Genomic DNA, 23,853 nt, shown 5'->3' on the forward strand with positions numbered 1-23,853 from the left:
CTTAATCTTCTATTTCCCATGCAGATTGGATTTTAAGGGACCTAGTAACACAGTAGTCGGAGGTTCGATGAACATTTGATCATCTCTGACTACGTATCCCTATAATTTGCAATCCCACTACTTCCAACTGGTTTTGAAGGAGTCAACAATAACAACTTACATTTATATAGCACCCTTCATGTGGGGCAGCTTCTCAGAGAGTTTTAACTGGCATAACATTAACTATGTTTGCAAGAGCTACCCCTATCACACCAGTTCTTGCCAGGCTCCACTGACTCCCAATTACAGAACGGATCGATTTTAAGATCCTCTCACTCATTTTCAACTTCCTTCATGTCCTTGCACGTCCTTACCTATCAGATCTGCTTATCCCCCACTTCACCACCCGCTGCCTCCACTCTGCTGGCTCCAGCCTCCTGTTTGTCCCTCATCCCCTCCACTACACCATTGGATACTACATCCTTTTTCAATCCACGACTGTTTGTGGGACATTGCTGTGCGCAATTGGCTGCTGCGTTCGCCCACAAATATACAGTCAATTCACTTTACAGTGTGTTCTGTGAAGCGCTTTGGGACGTCCTCCCGACGTGAAAAGAGCTATATCAAATGCAAGGATTATTATTATTATCCTGAAGCTCTGGAATGCTCTCCCTCAATCCCTCCGCCTTGCGCCCTCCCTCCCCACTTTCAATTCCCGCCGAAAGACCTTCCTTTTTGATTGTGCTTATAGTCACCTTCCCCCCTCCCTCTCCCCTTGGCTCGATATCAGACTTCGCTACAGTCAAGCTATCCAGGATGCTACTGTGCGGGAAGGGCACTATATAAATGTAACTTGTTTTTATATATTCTCCACTAAAATAAAGTTTTTTTTAAATGAAATGTGGTCTCACTAGAGACATACTATTTCAGTATTTGTCTTCAGTTCTCCATTCAAGGTTTGACGTACAAAGCCTGGTTACATTTACATTATTTTTCTTAGCATTTTAAAATCTGGAATCCTGTTCTTTTTCAAACATTTTTCTAAAAAAGAACCAGTTCCAGTCTCTCTCGTAATCTAATACAGACCTTCAATTATTCTCTCTCCTCTCTGAAACCTCTTCAAAATGTTAGTGTTCTAAAGATAAAGTGTCCAAAATTGCTCAATATGCCTCAACTGTAATCCACACAGAGCTAAAATAAGTTATTTTGATTTATAATCAAATGACAAAATCATTATGTGATTAGGCTTGTTGATATTGCTTCATTTAATACTGGGTCTTAATTCTGGTGCCCAGTTTTCAATTATAACACCAAAAGTACAAATTTCATTAGTAGGTAATACATTTGATGCATTTTGATGGTTATTAGTCTCAAATAAAATTCCTGTGAAATGCTTTGAGATGTCTTGATATATTAAAATCATAAATAATATATTATCAATATAATCTTACAAACTTGTTTTTGAAAATTATACTTCTGATCACTTATCCACTAATATTCAAAGTGTATCCTCAAGTAGGTTTTGTTTCTACAATAAGGGATCTGAAACTGATTGAAGTACTTTGATATAATTTGGTCTTTAATTGACTTTCTGCACTTTATGTGCTTAAAACTTTAAGATTGTTGTACTATCGCCACATTAATAAAGAAATAAAACTTCCAAATAAATGTTAATTTGCAATCTTCTTTCTTTTTTGATTAATATGTGCATCCGTGAACAATAATAAGCGCTCAAATACCCTTGAGGCATCCTTCAGCACAAATTGCTATAGTAAATATCTCTGAACATACACATATATTTTTAAACTTTTGAAAAAATAATTAAACCATTTAGAAAAATAAAGTTTTTAAAAAAAATTATAGATTGATGAGAAGAAAGAACATAGATTTTTATGCCTTATTTACATTGAAACATCTCAAAGGACTTCACAGTTCCTTTTAGCCAAGTGCAAATATGACTGTTTTAATTGGCAAATGGGGCTACGATTTATGCCAGCAAGATCCGGCAAACAGCTATGAGGTGAATGACCAATTAATCTGGAGAATTGTTTGCCATTCAGCATTAAGAATGAATTGAGAATTATTTAGAATTATGACATGAGTTATAAGTGTTTCATCATAAGAATACTGACATATTTGTTTCCTTACTGTATCCACACCACTCACACTAACTCTTTGGGAAAGCTCTGTTGGATACTACTACTTTCTAAATCTAATCAAAGCAAAAAATCCATCAGATTCTCCCCTGGACAACCATATCAAGAGCATTCTGATTCCAGCACCAGATCTCAGACTGTCCTGAATGAACCATTAATTTCTCAGTTTACAATCTGACATATTTTCCAGTTTCTGTCTTGAAGTCCCAGCATTTGCTTTTGACTGATAACCCTCCATTAAAACGTTAAGCTATTTTTGCTCATACTAAGAACACTGGAGTAGCCTATCTTTCACTGGAGAGCAAGAATAAGATGGCTGATGATGCCTTACAGGTCCACACTCAAAACTATTCCTTTGGTTCTCATCTATACCACTAGATGGCACACTCCAATACTCTCCATTCCAAGAACAGTAAAACCTTGAACACATGGACTTCTCAATCATCAACAACCATCAGGAAACAGTAGAGATGTCTGTAGCTGTAGACATGTCCAGTTTTTGATTTGACCAATTTTCAAATTTGAAAGGGGATTCTTTTGTTTAATAAAATGATGGAATGGTGATTATCTTTGTGAATAAAGTTGATTAAGTGCATGGCAGGTCTGTTGCTGACCAAATTATTAAATCTCAAAATCACAAATGGTTGATGAGCTATTTACTTCTGGGAGAGAGTGGCAGCTTGGAAGAACATTTGATCAGGAAATGAATAGGATGAGTTGAATGGATTGATTGCACATAGTATGTGGAGGAATGGCCTTTGCATACTTTTCTTATAAAAATTGTATCACAAAGATTTTCATTGTAGCAGGTTGAGCATCTGTAACAGTTTGAAATCAACCACATAAACAAATTAACATTGGCTTCCAGCAACTGAGTCTTTGCACATACTCCCATCACCACAAGAATTTCTCTTTAAAAATATTGTTACTCAGTCTCTTTTCTTTCACTCTTTATATTTACTTACAGTTTATCCCTCTATCTTTTCAGTGTTATCTATATTTCTGTCACTTTTTCAGACAAAGTCCATCTTACTGACTTCATGATATCCACTAAGTGGACATGATGGAGACATAGGAAAAAATTGTGAAACAGGACAAATTACAGTCAGTAATCTAAGGCTTCACTTCTTGTTACAGGAACCTTAATCCGGCGTCACCGTATACCACTTCCATTCCCAAATGAAGACATGTACTATACAGTGGATCATTTCAATATCAATCAAGAAATTGTTTTCTACTCAAGGACATTTATGATCACAGATTGTGATGCATTCACCAAAAATTTTCTGCGGAAAATGGGTGCCCGAGTGAATCCACCTGCTTGTGTTCCTGAAGATCCTTACAATGAAAAGCGTGAAGAAGTAAGTACAATGTGCTGTTGTGTTTACCAGCAGATATTGTTATTTCATTTTTTTAAATGTTTAACGTTTTTTGAAGCAAAACCTGAGCAAGATTACCAATTTAGTGCTGAATAGGAATGAGTTTGAGGAGTGTTTCTACTTTGGCATCATTCTATTGAATTGAGGCTCATTTGATTTACATTAAACAAACAAACAAACAAAACTTTTCAGCTGAATAGATAGCACAACTGAAGCCAAAGCTAAACCAGGACCCTCAGATCCAATGACAGTGAAAAATAATGAAGATTGTTATTTTGTTTGTTGAATACATTACAATCCTATTTTTTGCAATGCACATTTGTAGTTATGCAATAAAAACAGAAGTCACTGGGAACACTCAGCAGGTCAGGCAGCATCTATGGAGAAAGGAAAGTGAGTCAACGTTTCAGGTACACAATCCTTTGTCAGAACTGGGGCATGTTGGGAGGGAGAGGCTTTTAAGGGCTAACAGAGATGGGGGAGGCAGGGCAAGGAAGACAAAGGAGAAAATGGGGTAGCGGACAGGGGATGATGGGTTAAAGAGGTATCAATAATGCAAAACAAAGGGAGGGATTGCAACAAAAAAGGGGAAAGAGATGTTAATAATGCAAAACAAAGGAGGGTGGGGGGTTGGGGAATTGCAACAAAACAGGCAGACCAGAGAAAAAAAGGGTGTCTGGGTCCCAGATGAACCCCCCCCCCCCCCCCCCTTTGTTTTGGATAATAGGTTGGGTGGAACGCTGCCTTGTACATTTAAGGTTCTGTTCAATAAGAAGCTTTGTATTCTGAAGAGAGAAGAGATTTTGGAGAACAAAGATTTAAGTTTAGTTACAAGTGGTGCATTAATTAGATTATGCTTTTTACCAAGTCTAAAATTATCTAGGGCAAGATAGGGCCAGGGCAAGTTGTGGGATCATACCTTGAGATTTGCTTTCCTGAAAATTAAAATTCAGTGAAATCTTTAATCACCCTAATTACTGATGTTTCCACATTATAAAATGTGCCTGGTTTACATTATAGCATGTGTCTGGTTTACATTTTATAAACAAAATAAAACCAGTCTAAAAATAATAGACTGAATGCATGGTAATTCTGTGCATTAACCGAGATGTATTCCTTATTTTTTGTGCACTCTCTATGTTTTTCATAGTTAAGAAAAAACATGCAACCTCTCCGGCCATATGAGAAGTTGGACACACTCAGACAGTTCCTGGATCACGATACGCACGTGCTACGCTTTTACGGTTATTGGGATGACTCAGAGACCATGTTTGGAGACTTGAGGGAATTGGTCTTGCACTACTACCTTGCGGATGATACCATTGAGATTAGGGAGGTCATACTCCCGAATTCTGGCAGGGATGCTGTTAGCATATTTCTCCACCGAAGTCGACTACCAAAGGTACAATACACATTTATCACTAAATTGAAGGTGACATTGCCTGAGTCTTTTAATGGACTACAGCATATCAAAATTGTATTTTTCAAACTTATCTATTTTATTGTTGAAAGGTCTATTGGTATTATGTGGAGAGTGTCGCTGCTTTAAATCAGTGTAAATACACTGTTTGAAGGATCCGATACTACAATTTATGTTTGACATGGTTGCTTTGAGGTGAGATTTATGGAAAAGGCTTTCTTGAACAACTCCCCAATCCTCCACCCCTCATCCGCTGGTACACTGAGCTATGAGATAGTGAATATCAAATAAATTAACACAGCCGGTCAGGCTTTATTCAGGCATTGCTATCCGGCAAGATAGCAGGATAGAGCTTGATATAATTTTGGCTGTGAGCCCATGGTCATTGTGAACTACTTTTAGAGCTGCCAGATAATAATAATCCTTGCATTTTGATATAGCGCCTTATCACATTGTTAAGGTGTTTCAAAACCTTTCACAGGATATACTATATAGTGGATTGACTATGTACGTTGTGGGTGAAAAGTGGCAAACATTTACGCACATTAATATCCCACACATAGCAATGGAGTGCCCAGCAGTGTCAAGCACTTTGGAATGTCCTCCCAACATGAAAGGTGCTATATTAATATAAATTTGTATTGTATCACAGGACTTTGATCAGGAACATTTGTTCTGGCTGATGAAAACTATAGGGCCCCGTTTAACACCCTGGTCAGTAAATTCAGCACTGGTTATAAATCAAAGTTGGTACTTGTTACTTGTATGACTCTGCTGCACCCCATTTAAGCTTCTTAGCAATCAAAGGATCCATATAATAATATTAATAATAATCCTTGCATTTGATATAATACCTTATCACATTGTTGGGATGGCTCTCAGCTCGTCACAGAATCTACTGTAAAGTGGTTTGCACTGTATATTTTGTTGGTGAAACGCGACAGCCAGTTGAACACAGCAATGTACCACAGCGAACCATAGTGTGAATGACCAATTTTATTTTGCCGATTGTTGGCCAGGATACCAGGAGAAACTCACTGCTCTTTTTGAATAGTGCCATGGGATCTTTAACATCCATCTGAACAGGCAGATGGGAGTTAACAGGTTTAACATCTCACCTCTGATAAAGCAACAACCCCCAGCACTGCACTGGAGTGTCAGCTTAGACCATGTGATTCCATAGCTTGAACCCACAACCTTCTGACTCAGAGGTGAGAGTGCGACCATTGCTCCAGGCTGACACACAACTCAATCTACGTAGGATTCTTAGCCCAAAAGAAAGAGGATTTTCATCTCACTCGTTAGAGTTTCAAACTCATGTCCTGCTTGTCAAAATACAGTGACTAACCCATGTTCCAGTCCTTCCCCCCCCCCCACCCCCCACCCACATTGGATGATTGGTGATGCAATTTTAGGAGTTATAACTGCCATGCATTTGTTTTTGTTGTGATAGCTGATCAATCCTTGTAATGAGACTGCAATGCAGTGGTGGGAGGAGAAGGTGCATTATCTGAAGTGATACATTATCGAAAGAGCCACTCTTCAGATCAAACTTAAATCGAGATCTTATCTACATGTTCAGCGTGGACTTTAAAGTCTCTATGTCACTGTTTGAGAAGAAAGCTTTTCCGATGCTGTGGCCAACAATTCCCTAGATAAAATTGGTTTTGTGGCTGTTTGTGGCTATTACTAACTGTGAATTAGCTCTCACATTTGTCTACAAATACACTTTACAGAAAAAATACTGTGAAGTGTTTTGAGACATTTTGACAGAAAGGTGCTATATCAAATGTTAGGATTATTGTTTTCCCTCAGTGCCGTACTAGCAATCAGTATTGTAGCTCTCTACTGCTGCATCTTGTTTAATTAAGTATGTGGAAGGCATCCAGTTTTTTTATGCTTCACATCTTTTTATTATTTTAATTTTTTTTTATTTCTTGCTTTAAATAATTTTAAAATAATTTTCTATACCAAAGCTCACCATCCAGTTCACTTTAAACTGCTGTGCAATCTTTATAGGTAAGCTCTCCTGTGTTTGGAATTTTCCATTTCACCTAATTTTGTCAAAGAAAGAAATACCTTACCCCAGACCAGCCGAAACACTCGTCCATGCGTATGTCACCTACCAACTTGACTTTTCAAATGTCCTCTTCTCCAGTCTCCTCAGCTACACCATGCACAAGATCCAGCTGATCCAAAACTCACCTGCACTAAACTTCATACCCACATCACACCAGTTCTAGCCAGGCTCCAATGGCTCTTTATCTCCAACGGATCGATTTCAAGATCCTCACACTTGTTTTCAAATACCTTCATGCCCTGGCACCTCCCTACCTCTCAAACCTGCTTACCCCCCAACCCACTATCCGCTGCCTCCTGCATATCCCTCATGGCTTCCGTTCCACCATCGGTGGCCACGCATTCAGCCACTACTCCCTGAATCTCTGGAACTCTCTTCCTCTGTCTCTCCACCTTGCCCCTTTCTTCCCCATCTTCAGATCGTGCCTGAAGACCTTCCTCTTTGATTGTGCCTATGGTCACCTCCCACCGGCTCAGCATTGTGCACTGTCAAACACTGTGGGACCCTACCCTGCGTGAGGAGCGCTACATAAATGCAAGTTGTTGTTATACGAGTAATAAAGATAGCGGATAGTGTAGGGTTTGTAATTTTTATGGAGAAGGCAATGTTGATTTAATATGCAGTAATATCTTTCAAGGTTGATGTGATAGCATTTTGTTTCATTGCTTAGACTTACTGATACAGCTTTAATTGTTGGTGGAAATTGTATTTTATTGTGAATAATAGTTTTTATTGCATTTCTTATTTAGTTCTTATCAAGGCTAGGAGTAGTTTGATGGCCAATATGATGGGCTGTAATTTTGTCTGGAATCTGAAAAAGTCATTTGTACTGTGATCAGATATCGATCTGTTGCACTGACCGCAATATAACGACCTATCCATTTATTGGAAAGATATCATAACAGAGAATATATGAATATCAAAAGGCAAGTCATTGCTGTATTGAGTTGAACACTGAACTGTTTCGATGATTGATGAATGATGTTGGCCCAATGAGATGCAAAAAGGGGTGACCTCTGCACTGCGGCTTTCAGTTCTAGTGTTTGCGTACTCAGCTATTAAGTGCAATTTTTAAAAATTTTGTGTAATTACTGTTCTGTTTTTCTCCCCATTCACATCTCCTTCTGCCCCTTGTCCACAGCCTCCTTATACCACCAGTCCCACAAAAAAATGGTCACACTCCAGTGCCCGGCTGAAGCGACCGTTTTTCCTGTGTGAAAGTTGTCTGCGAATGTTTGCAGGCCAATTGACTGCAGAAAGGAATACAGATAAGCCTAACCTCTCCCTACCCAGCTGCCACACATGTGCATTACCAATGCATAGTAGGAGAGTCCTGTAGTGTAGTGGTTAGAGCACACCTCACAAGCAAGGGGACCTGGGTTTGATTCCCGGGCAGGGCAAAACCTTAGGCAAGTTTCCTTATTCCGAACGCCTCTGTTTAACTAGCAGTAAGTAGGAACCCAGTTGTTAGTCGATTAGCAGATCACTTTCTTGGGGGTAATAATCCCTTCAAAAACATTTTTTTAAAAAATAATAATTTGGTGACTCAATCCACGACTGTTTCTGGGACACTGCTGTGCGCAATTGTCTACCACGTTTTACCCACAAAATATACAGCCATTTCATTTTTGAATATATTCTATGAAGCGCTTTGAGATGTCTCGAAGACATGATAAGGTGTTATATCAAATGCAAGGATTATATTATTATTATAGGGGTGTGTTGTATTGTCAGAGGTGTCGTCCTTTGGATGAGATGTTAAACTGAGGTCCCGTCTGCCTGTTCAGGTGGATGTTAAAGATCTCATGGCACTATTTGAAAAGAGAAGGGAGTTTCTCGCAGTGTCCTGGCCAACAATCACCCATATGAAATTGATTACTCACTCCATGGCTGCCAATGTGATCAGGCGCTGCACCAAATGCAATGATTATTATTATTAGAGAAACCAGGACCAGTACATAAGAACATAAAAAGAGAAGAAATGCTAGATGAAAAAAGACCTAGTCCCATCTAGTTCGCCTTCCACCTTCCTGGGGGACCCATGCACATATGTCCCAGTAAACCTGTCTGATTTTGAGCTCCCTACTCTGGGGAACGCCTGGGCCAATTCAGCCTCAGATACAACTCTGGCTGAGACCAGCAAACTCAGCATCAACTGAGAGTTGATCCAGAGTTCCCAGTCTGTAAGATGCAGCTCTATCCAACAGCCCATTGGGGAAATCTGAAAATAGCTTTACTATATGATACTAACATATTATATGATGAAATAATACAGGGTTTTATTTTTATAATAAAAATCTACTTTTAATAAATAAATGACTCTCATTCTACTGTGCAATGGTGGATATGGTGACATGGCAAATATTCTGGAGATTTTACTTAATTGCCTTTGGGGTTCAGGGAGTATTTATGTGCAGCTTTCCTCCATAATCTCCTTTATTGATATAATAATGAGTGGAAGAATGAATTTCTGTAGAAATAAATCAATAATGCAGATGGTTTCAATACTGCACTCCACTTTGGTTCTTGTATCTTAATGTTGATTATGTCTCATCTATTTCTGATTCGATTTTTTTTTCTCCCTATTTTATAGAGCCATTGAAGTTAGCTAATTTCCTTTCTTTAATAATTTTGGTGATTTTGTTCTAATTCTATTGAATTGGCCTCTGCTATAGAATTAATGAGATCAGTCCACTTGTGGATATTACCATACTCAGAAGGCAGAGGAATGTCTTATAGCATATTTTAAAAGTATTCTTAAGAAATTAGAATACCATAATCTTGACCGTATAGTTTTCCAGCTAGACATTTTAACTTTTTGTGCGAACATAAATTGTTTGGTGCCCATAAGAGTTGTTCAGCCTCTCTGCCCCCACACTCTGGAACTCCATCCAACAGTCCTTTTGCCTCACTTTCTTCCTTGCCTCCTTCAAGGCCGTCTCAAGACCCTCCTCTTTGATCGTGCCTTCGGTCGCCCTCCCATCTCTCTGCCTTCCCTCGTCCCTACCCCACCCCTCCCCCATGCTCGGGTCCTAAGCCCTGACTGTCCAGGCCTTGGTACGTCCTCCTGATGTGAAGGGTGCTCCATAAATATAATTTTGTTGTTGTTTTTCATTACCCCATGTGAAGGGTACTGTTTGCCATTTGTTATTTAATAATAATAATATAATAATAATCCTTGCATTTGATATAGCGCTTTTCACGTCGGGAAGACGTCCCAAAGCGCTTCACAGAACACACTGTAAAGTGAATTGACTGTATATTTGTGGGCAAACACGGCAGCCAATTGTGCACAGCAATGTCCCACAAACAGTCCTAGATTGAAAATGACCAATTTATTATTAGTTTGGGTTTTGGAGGGATTATTATTAGGCGTTTGGAGTAAGGAAACTTGCCCAAGGTTTCGCCCTGCCTGGAATTGAATTCAGGTCTCTCGCTTGTAAAGTGAGTGCTCTAACCACTGAGCTACAGGACTCCATGAGTTAAGTTGTTGTATTTTCCTTTGCACCTTTAGGTTAGTGCATATATAAATGTATTACATTGTAGAATCACCTATAGATTTGCACAGCAAGAAATACACTAAACTTTCTTGCTGTTTTTGTTTGTGAAAGCATGTTCCGGAACGATTACCTCACCCTGGTGAGATTACAGACCACACAATTTTGAATGTGTTTGGACAAATGGGACATGCAGGCCGCTATATCTTGGATGGTCTCAAGGTAGGTAATCAGAATCAATATTTAAAAACTTCTACAGTAAAACTTACATAAATTTTATCTTTATAAATTGTATAATCACCTAAGTCATACATTTACCCAAGTCCCATTCAGTTTCTTATCAAAACCACTTAGATTTCTTTGCCAACTCATATTAATCACCCTTTAACTCGTAACGCTGTTCGTTATACTCCATTATTCCCCACTTACCAAATGAATAGGGGGAAATTGCGTCTTGACCCGTGGACGCATGCGCACTTACTGGCCGGCTACATTGAATCTTGGGAAATGTAGTCTTGATTTGTCAGTGCATTTGCAGAAGAACTTCATTTTCTGCGATTCATTGAGATTTCAATGATTGCCGGTAAGTGAGCATGCAGCAACAGGTCAAGATGCATTGAATTGTGGGACATATAGTTGCGACGAAGTAACGCATGTGCACTTACCTTGTGCATTGAATTACGCATGCACAACGTAGATTATTGATTTCTGTGATTTATACAGTTTGACTAGAACTCAGACTTTCGCAAGTTATATTAAATGTTATGGTCCCAAATGATACAACTAATGTGAATTTTACTGTAATTTATGTGTAAAAATGGCTTCCAACCTTACACAGTCATTTGACTTTCACTAGACTGGAGCTGTGTACCAGGAAATGTATAAGGACTCTGACCTAATGATTGGAGCAGTGATAAATGTCTGGGGACGGAAAGTGGTGATCTGTGATTGTGATGAATTCACAAAAGAATACTACCGGAACAAATATGGTATTGGTGAGTACATGCCTGGGAATGCCAATCCTCTGAAGCAAAATGGCTCGGACATCTCTCCCCCATCTCTACCTCCCAGCTGCTGGATATGAACTGGCACTGAGACAGCCTTGGAGTGGTCTTCATTTCCCTCTCTCCCCCCAGGAATAGTGCTCTACCAAAGTGATTGCTTCACATGGGAATGGTAATTAGAAATAAAGATGACATCTCTCCTCAGAATGAGTTTCAAAACCGGGAATGTCTCACTTAGGAATGTTGCTAGTAACAAAGGGAACATCTTACCTAGGAATGGTGCTCAGAGAGGGTAAATGTAAGGGATGGAAATAAAATGTGTATTTCGAAATAGGGGGAAAATAAATAGAAACCTCAAGGAATGTAATTAATAAAGTTAAGATGCTTCTGAGTTCATAGAGATGATGTGATTCCTACTTATTGTAGAAATAAGGGGAAGAAATTCCACCAGTGTCTAGATTTACTCTGTATAGCATTTCAAAGCACTCAGAATTTGCACATTCATAAATACAGTACAGCCTTAATTTTGATGCCAGTTTTCGGTAAGTTCTGCAGGCTCCCATGTACCTATTTTACACCAAGGATAAGGCAGTTTCCTTGAAAAAAATGACACAAACGATTAACCTCAACATCACTTTTTCAAACTATAAAACAGATATATTTGAAAAAGGTTATGCAATAAATTGGGATCTTGCCAAATGCAGAAGGTTGTTGAGCTTCACGGAAATAGGATGTGTGTGTTTGTGTGTGTGTATTTAATGGCTGCACTGATGACATATTCCATACATTTTATAATATAGGGTGAACCTGAAGATCATTTCCAATTGGTTGGAAGTGATACCATAATTTACAATATTAATAATATAAGGCCTTTCATAGAAGTATTATAGTAAAGAAATGTGGATAAATGTAAAGTACTTCACATAGGGACAAAAAATCCTGGAAGGGACTATTAGTTGAACAAAAGGAAAATAATATGTATGGAAAATGAAAAGGACCTGGGGGGTTTCCTGATTGACAATAAATTGAAGCTCTCCCAACGATGCTTTGACAGAGAGTAGAGCAAACCACTTGTTGGGATATATCAAAAGATCAATAGCAAGCCAAAGTAGTGGAGTAATCCTGCCACTGTATAAATCATTGGTGAGACCATACTACTGTGTACAGCTCTGGTCGACACACTACAAAAAGGTTAGTGGAGAAATTGAGAAGATACAGAGGAGGGCAACCAAAATGATTGAGAAAATGGAAGGACTGACTATGAGGAGCGACTAAGTAAATTGAGCATGTACACGTTGGAAAATAGAAGATTGAGAGGCAACATGATTGCTGTCTTTAAGATTCTAAAGGGGCAAAACAATATAGATCATGACAGTCTGTTTCAACTTGTCCAGAATAGTAAAACCAGAGAACACGGCCTGCGATTGAAGGGGGTTAAATTCAGAACAAATCTACTAAACACTATTTTAGTGAGCGAATAGTGAACCTGTAGAACAGGCTCCCTAGGGAAACGGTTGAAGCAGGAATTGTTGATTCTTTCAAACACAGATTAGATAGTTTTCTTTTAGGAAATAACATTATGGTATATAGTACATTGGTAATTTGGGACATACGCGCATGCGACCGCCGGAAGGCGAACTAGATGGACCTGGGTCTTTTTTCATCTAGCGTTTTTTATGTTCTTATGTAAAGATCGAAGGTTGTTTGACCTTCATACTCGTGACAATAGGGACAAAACTTCTGGTCAGTGCCAAAGCACAGCTTCAGATTAACTGCATTGTACATATATTGAGGAGCAGCAAAACCCAGTTATCCGAAATTGGATTGAATGGTGAAGCAGTAAATTTTAACCCTTCTTCGGTATATTGAAGAGCTGTAAAATTCATTACAAGACTTGGCATTACAGAAATTGGTTTTCATGCCATAATGGGAGGAATTTGACAAGCCAAATGTTGTATTATTGATCCAATCCTTTCCTAAATTACTGTATTTCACTGTACTCTAATGATAGTGTACTCGGTAGACTGATAATAATAGTAATTCTTGCATTTAACACAGCACCTTATCACGTCATTGAAGAGTCTCAAGGCACTTCACAAGATATACTGTAGACTGTAGTAACTGTATATTTGTATACAAACATAACAGCCAATATGTGCACAGCAATATCCCACAAACAGCAATAAAATGAATGACCAATTTATCTGGGGGATTGTTGACCAGGACCCAGAGACAACTTCCTTTCTAATTAAAACATGGGGAGGTAGAGTAATGTTTTAATCAGCTCAAAGTCTCTTTTTCTGAATTTGGATCCTACCCAGCCATTAGTAGAATAGTCAGGGCTAAGCACATTTTAAGTATCTTACTGAAAAAGCCTGCTGTACTTTTCTTTTTATATTTCTGTATTTTAGGATGTCCCAGCACCTTGGGATGTCCTCCCGACGTGAAAGGCACTATACAAATCTAAATTGTTGTTGTTGTTATTGGTTCTGTTGAACATGCCATTCCTTATAATTTATTATCTTTACCAATAATATTTGATATAGTGCCTTATCACGTCATAGAGACGTCTCAAAGCTCTTCACAGAATTTACTTATAAAGTGACTGTGTATTTTGTGTGTAAAACACATCAGTCAATTGCACACAGCAATGTTTCACAAACCGCCATGGAGTGAGTGCCCAATTTTTTTTAGTTGGGGATTGTTGGCAAGGACACCGGGAGAAACTCCCTTCTCTTTTCAAATATTTGCGTGCGATCTTTTAACGTCCATCTGAAAAGGCAGATGGGACCCCAGTTTCGCCTCTCATCCGAAGGATGCACCTCTGTCAATTTAACATGCCCTCAGCATTCCATTGGAGGATCAGCTTAGAAGGTGTGATTCCAAGGCCCGATGTGGGGCTTGAGCCCACACTGACTCGGAGGCAAGAGTGCATGAGTGTCAGCCTAGCACTGCGCCAGGCTGACACACAAGCCATTACCCCCAGAAAGCAAGTAACAACCGGGTTCCTACTTACTGCTAGATAAACAGAGGCATTTGGAGTAAGAAAAGTTGCCTAAAGTTTCTCCCACCCGGGAATTGAACCTGGGTCCACTCGCTTGGGAGGTGAGCATACTAATCACTATGCTACGGAACTTCACAGATAATTAATTAGATAGTATAATAGATAGTTAATTAGATAGGATAAGCATCAGTTATACTTTAGAATTTCCATAATCATGACCAAATCCTCTAATTATGTCTGTTTTCTTTACGTTTTCTTTGTTAGACCCTCATACACGCATTCATAACGTCCAAGCTCGACTATGTAAACTCCATGCTTGTCGGCCTCCTCAACTTCTCTCTCCACAGGCTTCAGATCATCCAGAACTCTGCAGCCCATGTCCTCTCCCGCACCATGTTCAGTGACCCTATCACCCCAATCCCCGGCTTCACTGGCTTCCAGTCACACAGAGGATATAGTTCAAGATCCTGGTCTTCACCTTCAAAGCCCTCCATGGCCTTGCTCCCCCCTACCTCTGTGACCTTCTAACCCCCTACCAACCTGCCTGCTCCCTCAGCTCAGCGGGCTCCGTCCTGCTTCATGCTTCATGTTTCCTGTCTTGCCCGCCCCACCATTGGTGTACGGGCCTTCAGCCACTCTGCCCCCATCCTCTGTAATCCCATCCCGCAGTCCCTCCACCTCGCCCCTTCCCTTGCCTCCTTCAAAACCCTTCTCATGTCCCTCCTCTTCTACCTTGTCTTCGATCACCCTCCTTCCTCCGCTGCTCTGCACCCTCCCCTATCCCGACCCCCACCTCGGGTCAGAAACACTCATTGTCCAGCGCCTTGGGACGTCCTCCTGACGTGAAAGGCTCTATATAAATGTAATTTTGTGGTAGTTGTGAGACAGATGTTGCATAATTCTCTTTGAAGGGTAATATATTCATAACATTTCCCCATAATCATTAATGTCCAAAGGGTGTACTTACAGATGTCATAAATAGGAAATGTGTTCATATAAATTGTCCTACAATGGAAAATGTTGCAAAGGATACACTTACTGTAGTCTTAAACATTTACATGAATTGTCCCATAATATTAAATATAATAAAGCAGACACTTTATTGGTGTCTTAAATGAGACGACTTATACAAACTGTTCCGGAATTAAATATTATAAAGACTAGCGTCTCCCTCAGGCATCCCTTCCTTCGGTGATTTGTGAGTTAAGAAGGCAGCCTACGAACCAACATTTCTTTTGAAGAAGTCACTGTGTTGTGACATCAGTAATAGATCCTCCCCTTTGCCACCCTACCCCCAGCTCATATTCACATCATAATACAGAGCAACTACTCCAAAGATCTGTTGCAATGTATTTCAAATTAACAGTTCTAAAGCTTAAAACACAGAAATGGGGAGAGGGGGATGCGTAGAGGTGAGAGGAATGCCAATAAATGTAGAGCGATTTCTCTAAAATGTTTCTCATTGTATGATAAAGGTAGAATTGGATTCCCCTTGATTTTTACGAGTTGCCTGGATGTTTGGAGGCAAAACTTTCACTGTGTTCTCTTAAAGAATATTTTAGCTGTTGCAAATAGATTTATATGAATCTTACATTTTATAAAGCTTACTATTGATCTGGATTGATATCGACAAAATACGAGAGAAATCTGGATGAAGAAAGCTCACTTTCAGAATAAGCATCCTAACATATTCCCATTACAACATGAAGCTGTTTCTTAAATGTGTCCAACATAATGGCCCCAATCTGACTGGATCTGGAACTCTCTGATTCCAGTTCCAGCTATTAATTACCACCTGTATAAAGAAATACTTGCTGGTGGTTATCCTAAAATTATTCTTTACTACCTTGAACCTATGTCCTCTTGTCTCGCTCTTGTGATTTACTTCCTCAAATCTGTTTAGCATCAAATGAGCCTCCAAATGTTTGAGTACAAGGAGGTGATGAGCAGAGGTGGGGGATGGAGGGGGTAGGTATTGGACCAGTAGGTGAAGAATAAGAGGGAATTTCTCTAAATATCCTTGCCAACAGTCTCCCAAATGAAATTGGTCATTTACTTTCTAGCTGTTTGAAAATCATTGCTGTGAAAATAAATTTGCTTCTGAGTTCGCCTACATATAACACAGTCACTTTAAGGTAAATCAGGTGAAGTGCTTTGAGATCTTTTGGCTCTGATAAGGCTCTTTATAAAACAAAAGTATTATTATTATCTTCAGAAATATACGCAAAAAATATATGAATAAAAAGTAAAATGAAGTATCACAAATAGTTGATTTAATTAAGTTGGGAAGCAGATTGAGCCATCGGTATCTCAGTTGAATAATGAAGTGGATATATTTAAAGGAATTGAAATTTACACCAAAGAAAAATGATTGTGGTGTGCATTCAAGGCTGTACGTTTTCAAGTAAGACAGTCTGCCCTTCCTTGCTCTTCCTGGAGAAGCAAATTTACTTTAAATATATCAACTGAGGTATTGGTCTCAGTCTGCTTGCCAAATGAATGCGTCCACTTGATGGCGCTGTTGATCTTAGGAGGGTATCAAATGTAAGGAAGAAGAAAGCGTGAAAATAATTTAACTCTTTGAATACCGTTTATCCTTTTAAGCTTCCAAAAGGCATCCATTCTAGTCATATAACAGGTAGAAAAAAAATTCCCATCACACTTTCACAATATTGGCTATTGTTTTTTAGTAGAAGTGAATAGGTGTACAGAATTAAGGAATGCTTGCTTTTGAAATTTTATTTATTATCTGTGGCAAGAATCACACTTTGAATACACGTTTTCATGATCTGTACCCCTTGGTCTATAAATTAAAGAACTTCCTACAGGTGTAGAAAGGTGTAAAATCATTCATGTAACATCATTTTTAAATAAGTGTTTCTGAGCAAAGCGCATGGTGAGATTAAATGAGCTGAAAAACCTTCATTCAAACCTCTCTGATGCTGTGATCTGAAGTTTAATAATCCCTTTACCAAAATAATAAATAATTTGGTCACTCAAATCCACGACTGTTTGTGGCCACTGCTGTGCACAATTGACTGCCGGATCTCACCCACAAAGCACACAGTCAATTTGCTTTACAGTATTTTCTGTGAAGTGCTTTGAGACATTTCGAACACACGATAAAGCGCTATATCAAATGCAAGGATTATTATTACAACTAGTGGAATCTGGATCAAGCTGAAATTTTATGGTGAATCTTTTGCCCAAATTGTGGTTTTCCCTCCCCCCTTTCTCTGTCTCATGCACTTTTCCCTGAATGACTTGACAGGTAGGGAATCCCTGGAATGTGCAGGGACTTATCCTGTACTGGAAATTGTGCAATTTTCCTTCCACCCCTGAAGAAAGTCTTTTCACTTCCTCTTGACACCTCTTGCCAATGCCCAGCTGATAAGACTTCACCATGCAGAGAAGCCTAGATTTCCATCTCCAAGCACTCCATAAAGAGACTGCTCCATTTTAGAATATTTCTTAAATCATTTCATGCTTTGAATAAATATGTGCACTATATGTTTTAATACTATATAAATATTGGACACATGAAACATTAAATATCTCAAGCACTATGTTATCAGTTCAATCACAACGGAAAGAACAGTTTGAGACTGATTAACATTAACCTCGTGGAAGGGTAGGGGGAGAGTATTAATTAAGTAACTATTTACCATTCTGCTGAAATAAAGCATGTTAGGCTATAGAAATATTTTATACAAAATGTCAGTTTGGTACTAATCCCTAAACTAAACCTTGGCTAATATGTCACTGGGAGTTCCCATTGCAAGACCAAGTGCATTGTGAGATCAGCTCCATATAGTTAGTTCAAACCTGGCATTCATGGGTAAAATCACTTAACTTCAGGCTTTTAGCATGCTAGAAAATGAAATAATGGATTATTTATTGTATAAAATGCACAATATTAAAATGTCCTGGACTGATTATTTGCTTGAACAATAGAAGGCTTGATTTCTGGTGGGTCAACTCAATAAGTGAGTACCACATATCACATTGACAAGCTATCTTCCTTGGAGGGGAGTGGGTTATGCTCGGTCTCACTGAGGATGAACTGGCTTCTAGTAGAAATGACTGGTAAAGTCTGATGGGCGTGAGTAGTCCAAGTCATTGTTGATGATTGACTTGTGTGTCAGACTCATCAATGAGATTTGTGAGCAAAACATAATATGCAAGATAGTCCTAACTCGACAAGTGCGATGAAACTCATTTGTGTTTTGTATTGGTAAGCTGAAAGATTTCTATCACCATTGATATGAAACAAGCTGTCAGCACAGGATTAGGCAGCAAAATAATTGAGGTTTGATGCAAGGACCAAGTCAGTGAACATAGTTTGTATTCTTTGTCTGACTCAAAAGCATGTCGTACCTGCACTGTCTGAACATTCATTATCTGCAAGACAAATTGAAATATATTTTGAATATAAATGCAAATATTCGGTGTACTCCTGTATATAGAACGATAGCGCTATCTATCACCTCCTGACGCTAATTTAAAAACCTGATAAACTTGATTTGTGAAAGAGAAATGTGACTGTAAATTCCATATTTTATTTAGTCGATACTGTAGATCAAAACATTGCAACAAATATGTAGCCTTGTAATTCCAATGTTTTCTTTCTACAAAATGCAATATAATACCAAGTATTTTTAATTTGAGTTATTTAAATTTCAGCGGAATTCACCCCAATCAAAATCAAGTCAAAAGAAGGACCTAAAATTGAGAAGGAAATTGCTCCATACACTGGTTTTGGATCAGAGGAAGACTCCCTCAATTCAACCCTTAAAATGGTTCCTCATGTACAACGAAACATGTTAAAATTCATGGAGAATGACAGGTAGGAAAGAAATCTTATGAAAGATACAGATATTCACTTGGGGTCTCAGTTCCCGCTTGGAATCCTTTGTCGCACATCTGAAAGCTTTTATAATATATGGAATAATGAGTTTTATTTCTGCTGGTGCATCTGTTGTTTTTCTGCAGTACCACACAATGATTGTGGGACTTCACAAAATGATTGTGTTCTTTTGGATGCCGAATGGCAAATTCTTCGTCCATCATTTAAATCGTTAGCTTGTATCACCATGACTCAGTGCAAGTATTTAAATGTATGTTCTTATTGAATTGGACATTATGCTAAAAGAAATCTATATTTGCCACTTTGATTCAGCAGTTGATAGAAGAAGCAATAAAGTTGTGTGTGTGCTGTATTGCGAGTGCTCGGAATTTCGAGCGCTCTGAATTAAGCGCTCTGGGACTCTACCCTGGGTGAGGGGCACAAATTAAATGCAAGTTGTTGTTATGAAATTAACCACAATTTAGGATTTATAAATTGATCAATTACATAATTAAAATCACTTGTAATTCTCTCTATAAACTTCTTTGCACATTAATTACACATGACTCTTAATACACATGCAATTACACATGTATTGCACATGGCTTACATGTGGTGTATGATTGCATGTTATTCCATCATGTAACTTCCTTTGTCCCCCAACATAGCAGGTTGGTTCTCTTTCTCCTGCTCTAGCAAACATAATGAATAATAGACTCAGAACACATACACAAACTAGTAAGCTTAAACAAAATTGGGTCATAGTACTTTAAATTTATGCCAAGCCATGCTTTTAAACTTGCATTAGTTTCACATTGCTCAGAGTCATACTGTATCCTGCTTATGGAACATGTATTTGCAGGTTGTGAATTTCAGGAGAAATCAAGATAAGCACAATTTCTTACCTTAGAAAAGCTGAGTGGTTAGAAACAAGTGTTTGAATTGTATTCAACACTAAAAAACCGGGTACAACAACAAAATTACATTTATAGAGCGCCTTTCACGTCGGGAGGACGTCCCAAAGCGCTGAGGTATCCTGTGGGTTATGTACAAAGACGTATATATAAGTGTGGATGTCTTACTGAACGTTGGTTTCAAATTCTTTTAGACAAGGTCTGGATGGTAATGTGCTCCGGTTTTCTGCCCGAATGGTATTGGACAGCAACCCAATCAACAGTGAACGGAAATTTGTCATTTCATATTTCTTGAATGATGACACTATGAGTATTTTTGAACCTCCTATATCAAACTCAGGTAAAATAATATTGTACTTGTGTGTTTAAACTTATAGAAAGAATGCTGGATACTATTTGTATGTGCGTGTGCGAATGATTAAAGCCAGAATATACAGAATTGTATGTATTTCTAAGCTTTTCCTCTATGTTTCATATATTTCTCCTTTCATCTCTTTCCCACGCCCAAGCTCGGACTCCCATTCAATTGTGTGAAGTGCTTTAAGATGTGAAATGCGCTCAATAATTGTTAATTGTTGTTTGAATTTACTATTCTTCAACAATCTCACCAAGGTGGACAGTAATAGTGCTGGTAATTTGAGCACTTTACTACACTATAGTGTTTCAAACGTAGGACTATACATACAGTATTTTTATCAATGCAGCCGTTAGATGTGGTTGTGTTGAGTTAGGAGATGGTTTCCATTCAGATTTATGTTATTTGGAAACAAGAAATCCTTCCAACTTAGCTGTTTATCTGACTTGTAAAATTCGACTAGTGCAAAGCAATCAAAATGTTTTTTTAATAGAAAAATGGATGAAATTTGGGTGCACGTATGGTTTAGGAAAGTACAAGACTTATTTCAGCGCCTTGGGACATCCACCTGACATGAAAGGCGCTATACAAATGTTATATTTTATATTTTTGTATTATGAAACACATTATGCGAGTTTATCTGTATCAATTTTCATCAGAAGTGTGTTGTATTCTTTAAAACCTTCACATTCTGAAGTAATTTCCTATTCCTTCCAGGTGTTGTTGGTGGAAAGTTTTTGGAAAGAGGAAAAATAAAAAAACCTAACCAGGAGCTCTTTAAGAGTGAGCCATCGCAATACTTTACTGTGCATGACCTGTTCATCGGAGCTAAGCTGTGCCTCAATGGTCACAGCTTTTTGTTGGTAGATGCTGATGAATATACTTTATGTTACATGGAAAAACATGCAGATGAAGTACGTTATGAAACACTTTTGGCCACTTATCCTTCCTTAATACTATTGTTCAATTTACCTTGAAATAAGTTTTAAAAAGGTTTGTTCATAAGATGTAACTATTTGGATAGATAATTCAAAATAAAAGTGAGGTATGCAAACATTTTGGGTCTAATTTGTGGAGGACTTTGAGTTCATAATCTAGGCTGATACTCCGAAGACCCTAAACTGAGGACCTGTCTTGCTGTTCAAATGAATGTTAACGATCCCATTGGCACGATTTGAAAGGAGTTTCTCCTGGTGTCCTGACCAACATCAGTCACAACAAGGCTGTTTGTGAGTCGCTGCTATGTGCAGTATTTGCCTACAAATACATAGTCACTACATTTTGCAGTAAAACCTGTGACGTGCTTTGACATTATAGGTGCTATATCAAATTCTAGGATTATTACAACAATCAATGTACACAACCTGTGGGTTGGGTTAACTGCAAATGTTTATTTGTTTCTTTAATCATGTAATTAATAACTAATGAAAAGGATAGTGGGTATTTATGATTCCATTGGTTTGCTAATTATCTAATGAAGGGTATTTGTATTTGTGTGCCCATTGTGGTTAAACCCACCTGCAAATGTTTGTATGGATTGTTAACCAACCCACAAATTAGACACAAAATGTTTTGCTTTTTGAAGAAGTTTTATTAGCATTTAATATCAATGAGATCAGTAATTTTATTATGAACTAGACTATGAAAGCAAAAACTCGTTAAATTTCAATCATTTACAGATAGATGGAAGTTAACCAAATAATGGTTAAATTGGCCAGACTTTATATGAATAAAATATATGCTTTGAAAAAGTTGGTAAAACCTTTGAAGAAGTAGTTTGAAGTTTTAATTAAGATTGCTCTTCATTTATCAAACTCTATCCAGTTATGAAACAATTAGGATGTTATTTACTTTTAATTTCAATTTTGGATTGATTTATTTCAAACCAGTAACTTTGATATTCACTATCTTTTAGTTTTATACTTAATTTCTAAGACATAGACATAATTTAATTAAACAATGAACATGTTCTGTTTTGTTCTTTATTGATTTCTTTTACATGACAGCAGCTTTATTTTTGCTTTTTCCATTGCATTAGTTCCTCAAAGGTAATATCTGTTCAATCCTGAGCAAACTCAAAACAATAAACAATGATAAATCTCTCGAAATTAAGAGGATGTTTGCAGCTCAAGATTTCGGAAGCTGTGGCATAATTAGATACGATCAGTTCAGGTGAGCTCTGCAGATTAATCTAAATATTTTTCTTACGTTTTTCACCTTTTTGTATTCTAATTGTCCTATTTATTTTATTCTTAATTATAGCACTCCTCCACATTTTACCCTGCGTAACTCAGCACAGACCAGGGATTATTATTGGGGCCTTCTTGGACTATATTGGCTGAGTGGTGCACCGCAAGATCTAATTACCTTTTGAGCCATTGAACTTTTTAATGTAATATTAGTGTATCATTTGTACTTTGCTTCTAAACAGGGATATCTTGCTTGAGATTGCACAGGAACACTTCACTCCTCATGAGATTATGACAATATGCCGCTACTATAGCATCCGTGAACAGCCAGGTTCAGACTTGTGTGTTGTACTAGCTCTGGTCCAAGAACAGCTGAGAAAGCACCCCTTTGAAGACTTCACTAAACTGACTCAAGCATTCACATTTGAGGATCAGCAAAGGTAAAGTGTACAATAATTTGGTCACTCAATCCACAATTGTTTATAGGACACTGATGTGCGCAATTGGCTGCAGCGTTTCGCCCACAAATCACACAGTCAATTCACTTTACGGTATATTCTGTGAAGTGCTTTGAGACGTCTCAACAACAACAACAAGATTACATTTGTATAGCGCCTTTCACGTTGGGAGGACGATCCAAGGCGCTGGACAGTGTACAGCATTTCAGACCCTAGCTGGGGTCAGGGAGGGAGAAGGGAGGGGAGGAGAAGGGAGGTGACCGGTCATGGTCGAAGAAGAGGGTCTTGAGGCGGGACTTGAAGGAAGATAAGGAGGGGATGAGGCGGAGTGATTGTGGGATGGAATTCCAGAGGTTGGGGGCAGAGTGGCTGAAGGCTCTCCCGCCAATGGTGGGGCGGGTGGGTTCGGGGATGTGGAGCAGGCCGGAGCCAGCTGAGCGGAGGGAGAGGGTGGATTGGTAGGGTGTTAGGAGGTCGCAGAGATAGGGTGAGGCAAGGCCATGGAGGTCTTTGTAGGTGAGGACCAGGATCTTGAACTGGATCCTCTGAAGGATAGGGAGCCCATGGAGTTG

General features: G+C 38.5%; 1 protein-coding gene across 1 annotated transcript in view; it reads left to right on the top strand.

The window, feature by feature from the left end:
* Positions 1-23,853, top strand: part of efhc2 (EF-hand domain (C-terminal) containing 2) — a gene marked incomplete at its 3' end in the record, with an annotated part of 34,460 nt that overhangs the window by 4,904 nt on the left and 5,703 nt on the right. Inside the window, 9 exon segments of the mRNA XM_042345437.1 lie at positions 3,273-3,496; positions 4,665-4,916; positions 10,626-10,733; positions 11,368-11,506; positions 19,203-19,365; positions 20,474-20,619; positions 21,352-21,548; positions 22,673-22,806; positions 23,066-23,263. Coding sequence (XP_042201371.1) covers positions 3,273-3,496; positions 4,665-4,916; positions 10,626-10,733; positions 11,368-11,506; positions 19,203-19,365; positions 20,474-20,619; positions 21,352-21,548; positions 22,673-22,806; positions 23,066-23,263 — 1,561 coding nt within the window.

This window comes from Callorhinchus milii, unplaced genomic scaffold, assembly GCF_018977255.1.
Source record: "Callorhinchus milii isolate IMCB2004 unplaced genomic scaffold, IMCB_Cmil_1.0 Scaffold46, whole genome shotgun sequence".
NCBI classification, from domain to species: domain Eukaryota; kingdom Metazoa; phylum Chordata; class Chondrichthyes; order Chimaeriformes; family Callorhinchidae; genus Callorhinchus; species Callorhinchus milii.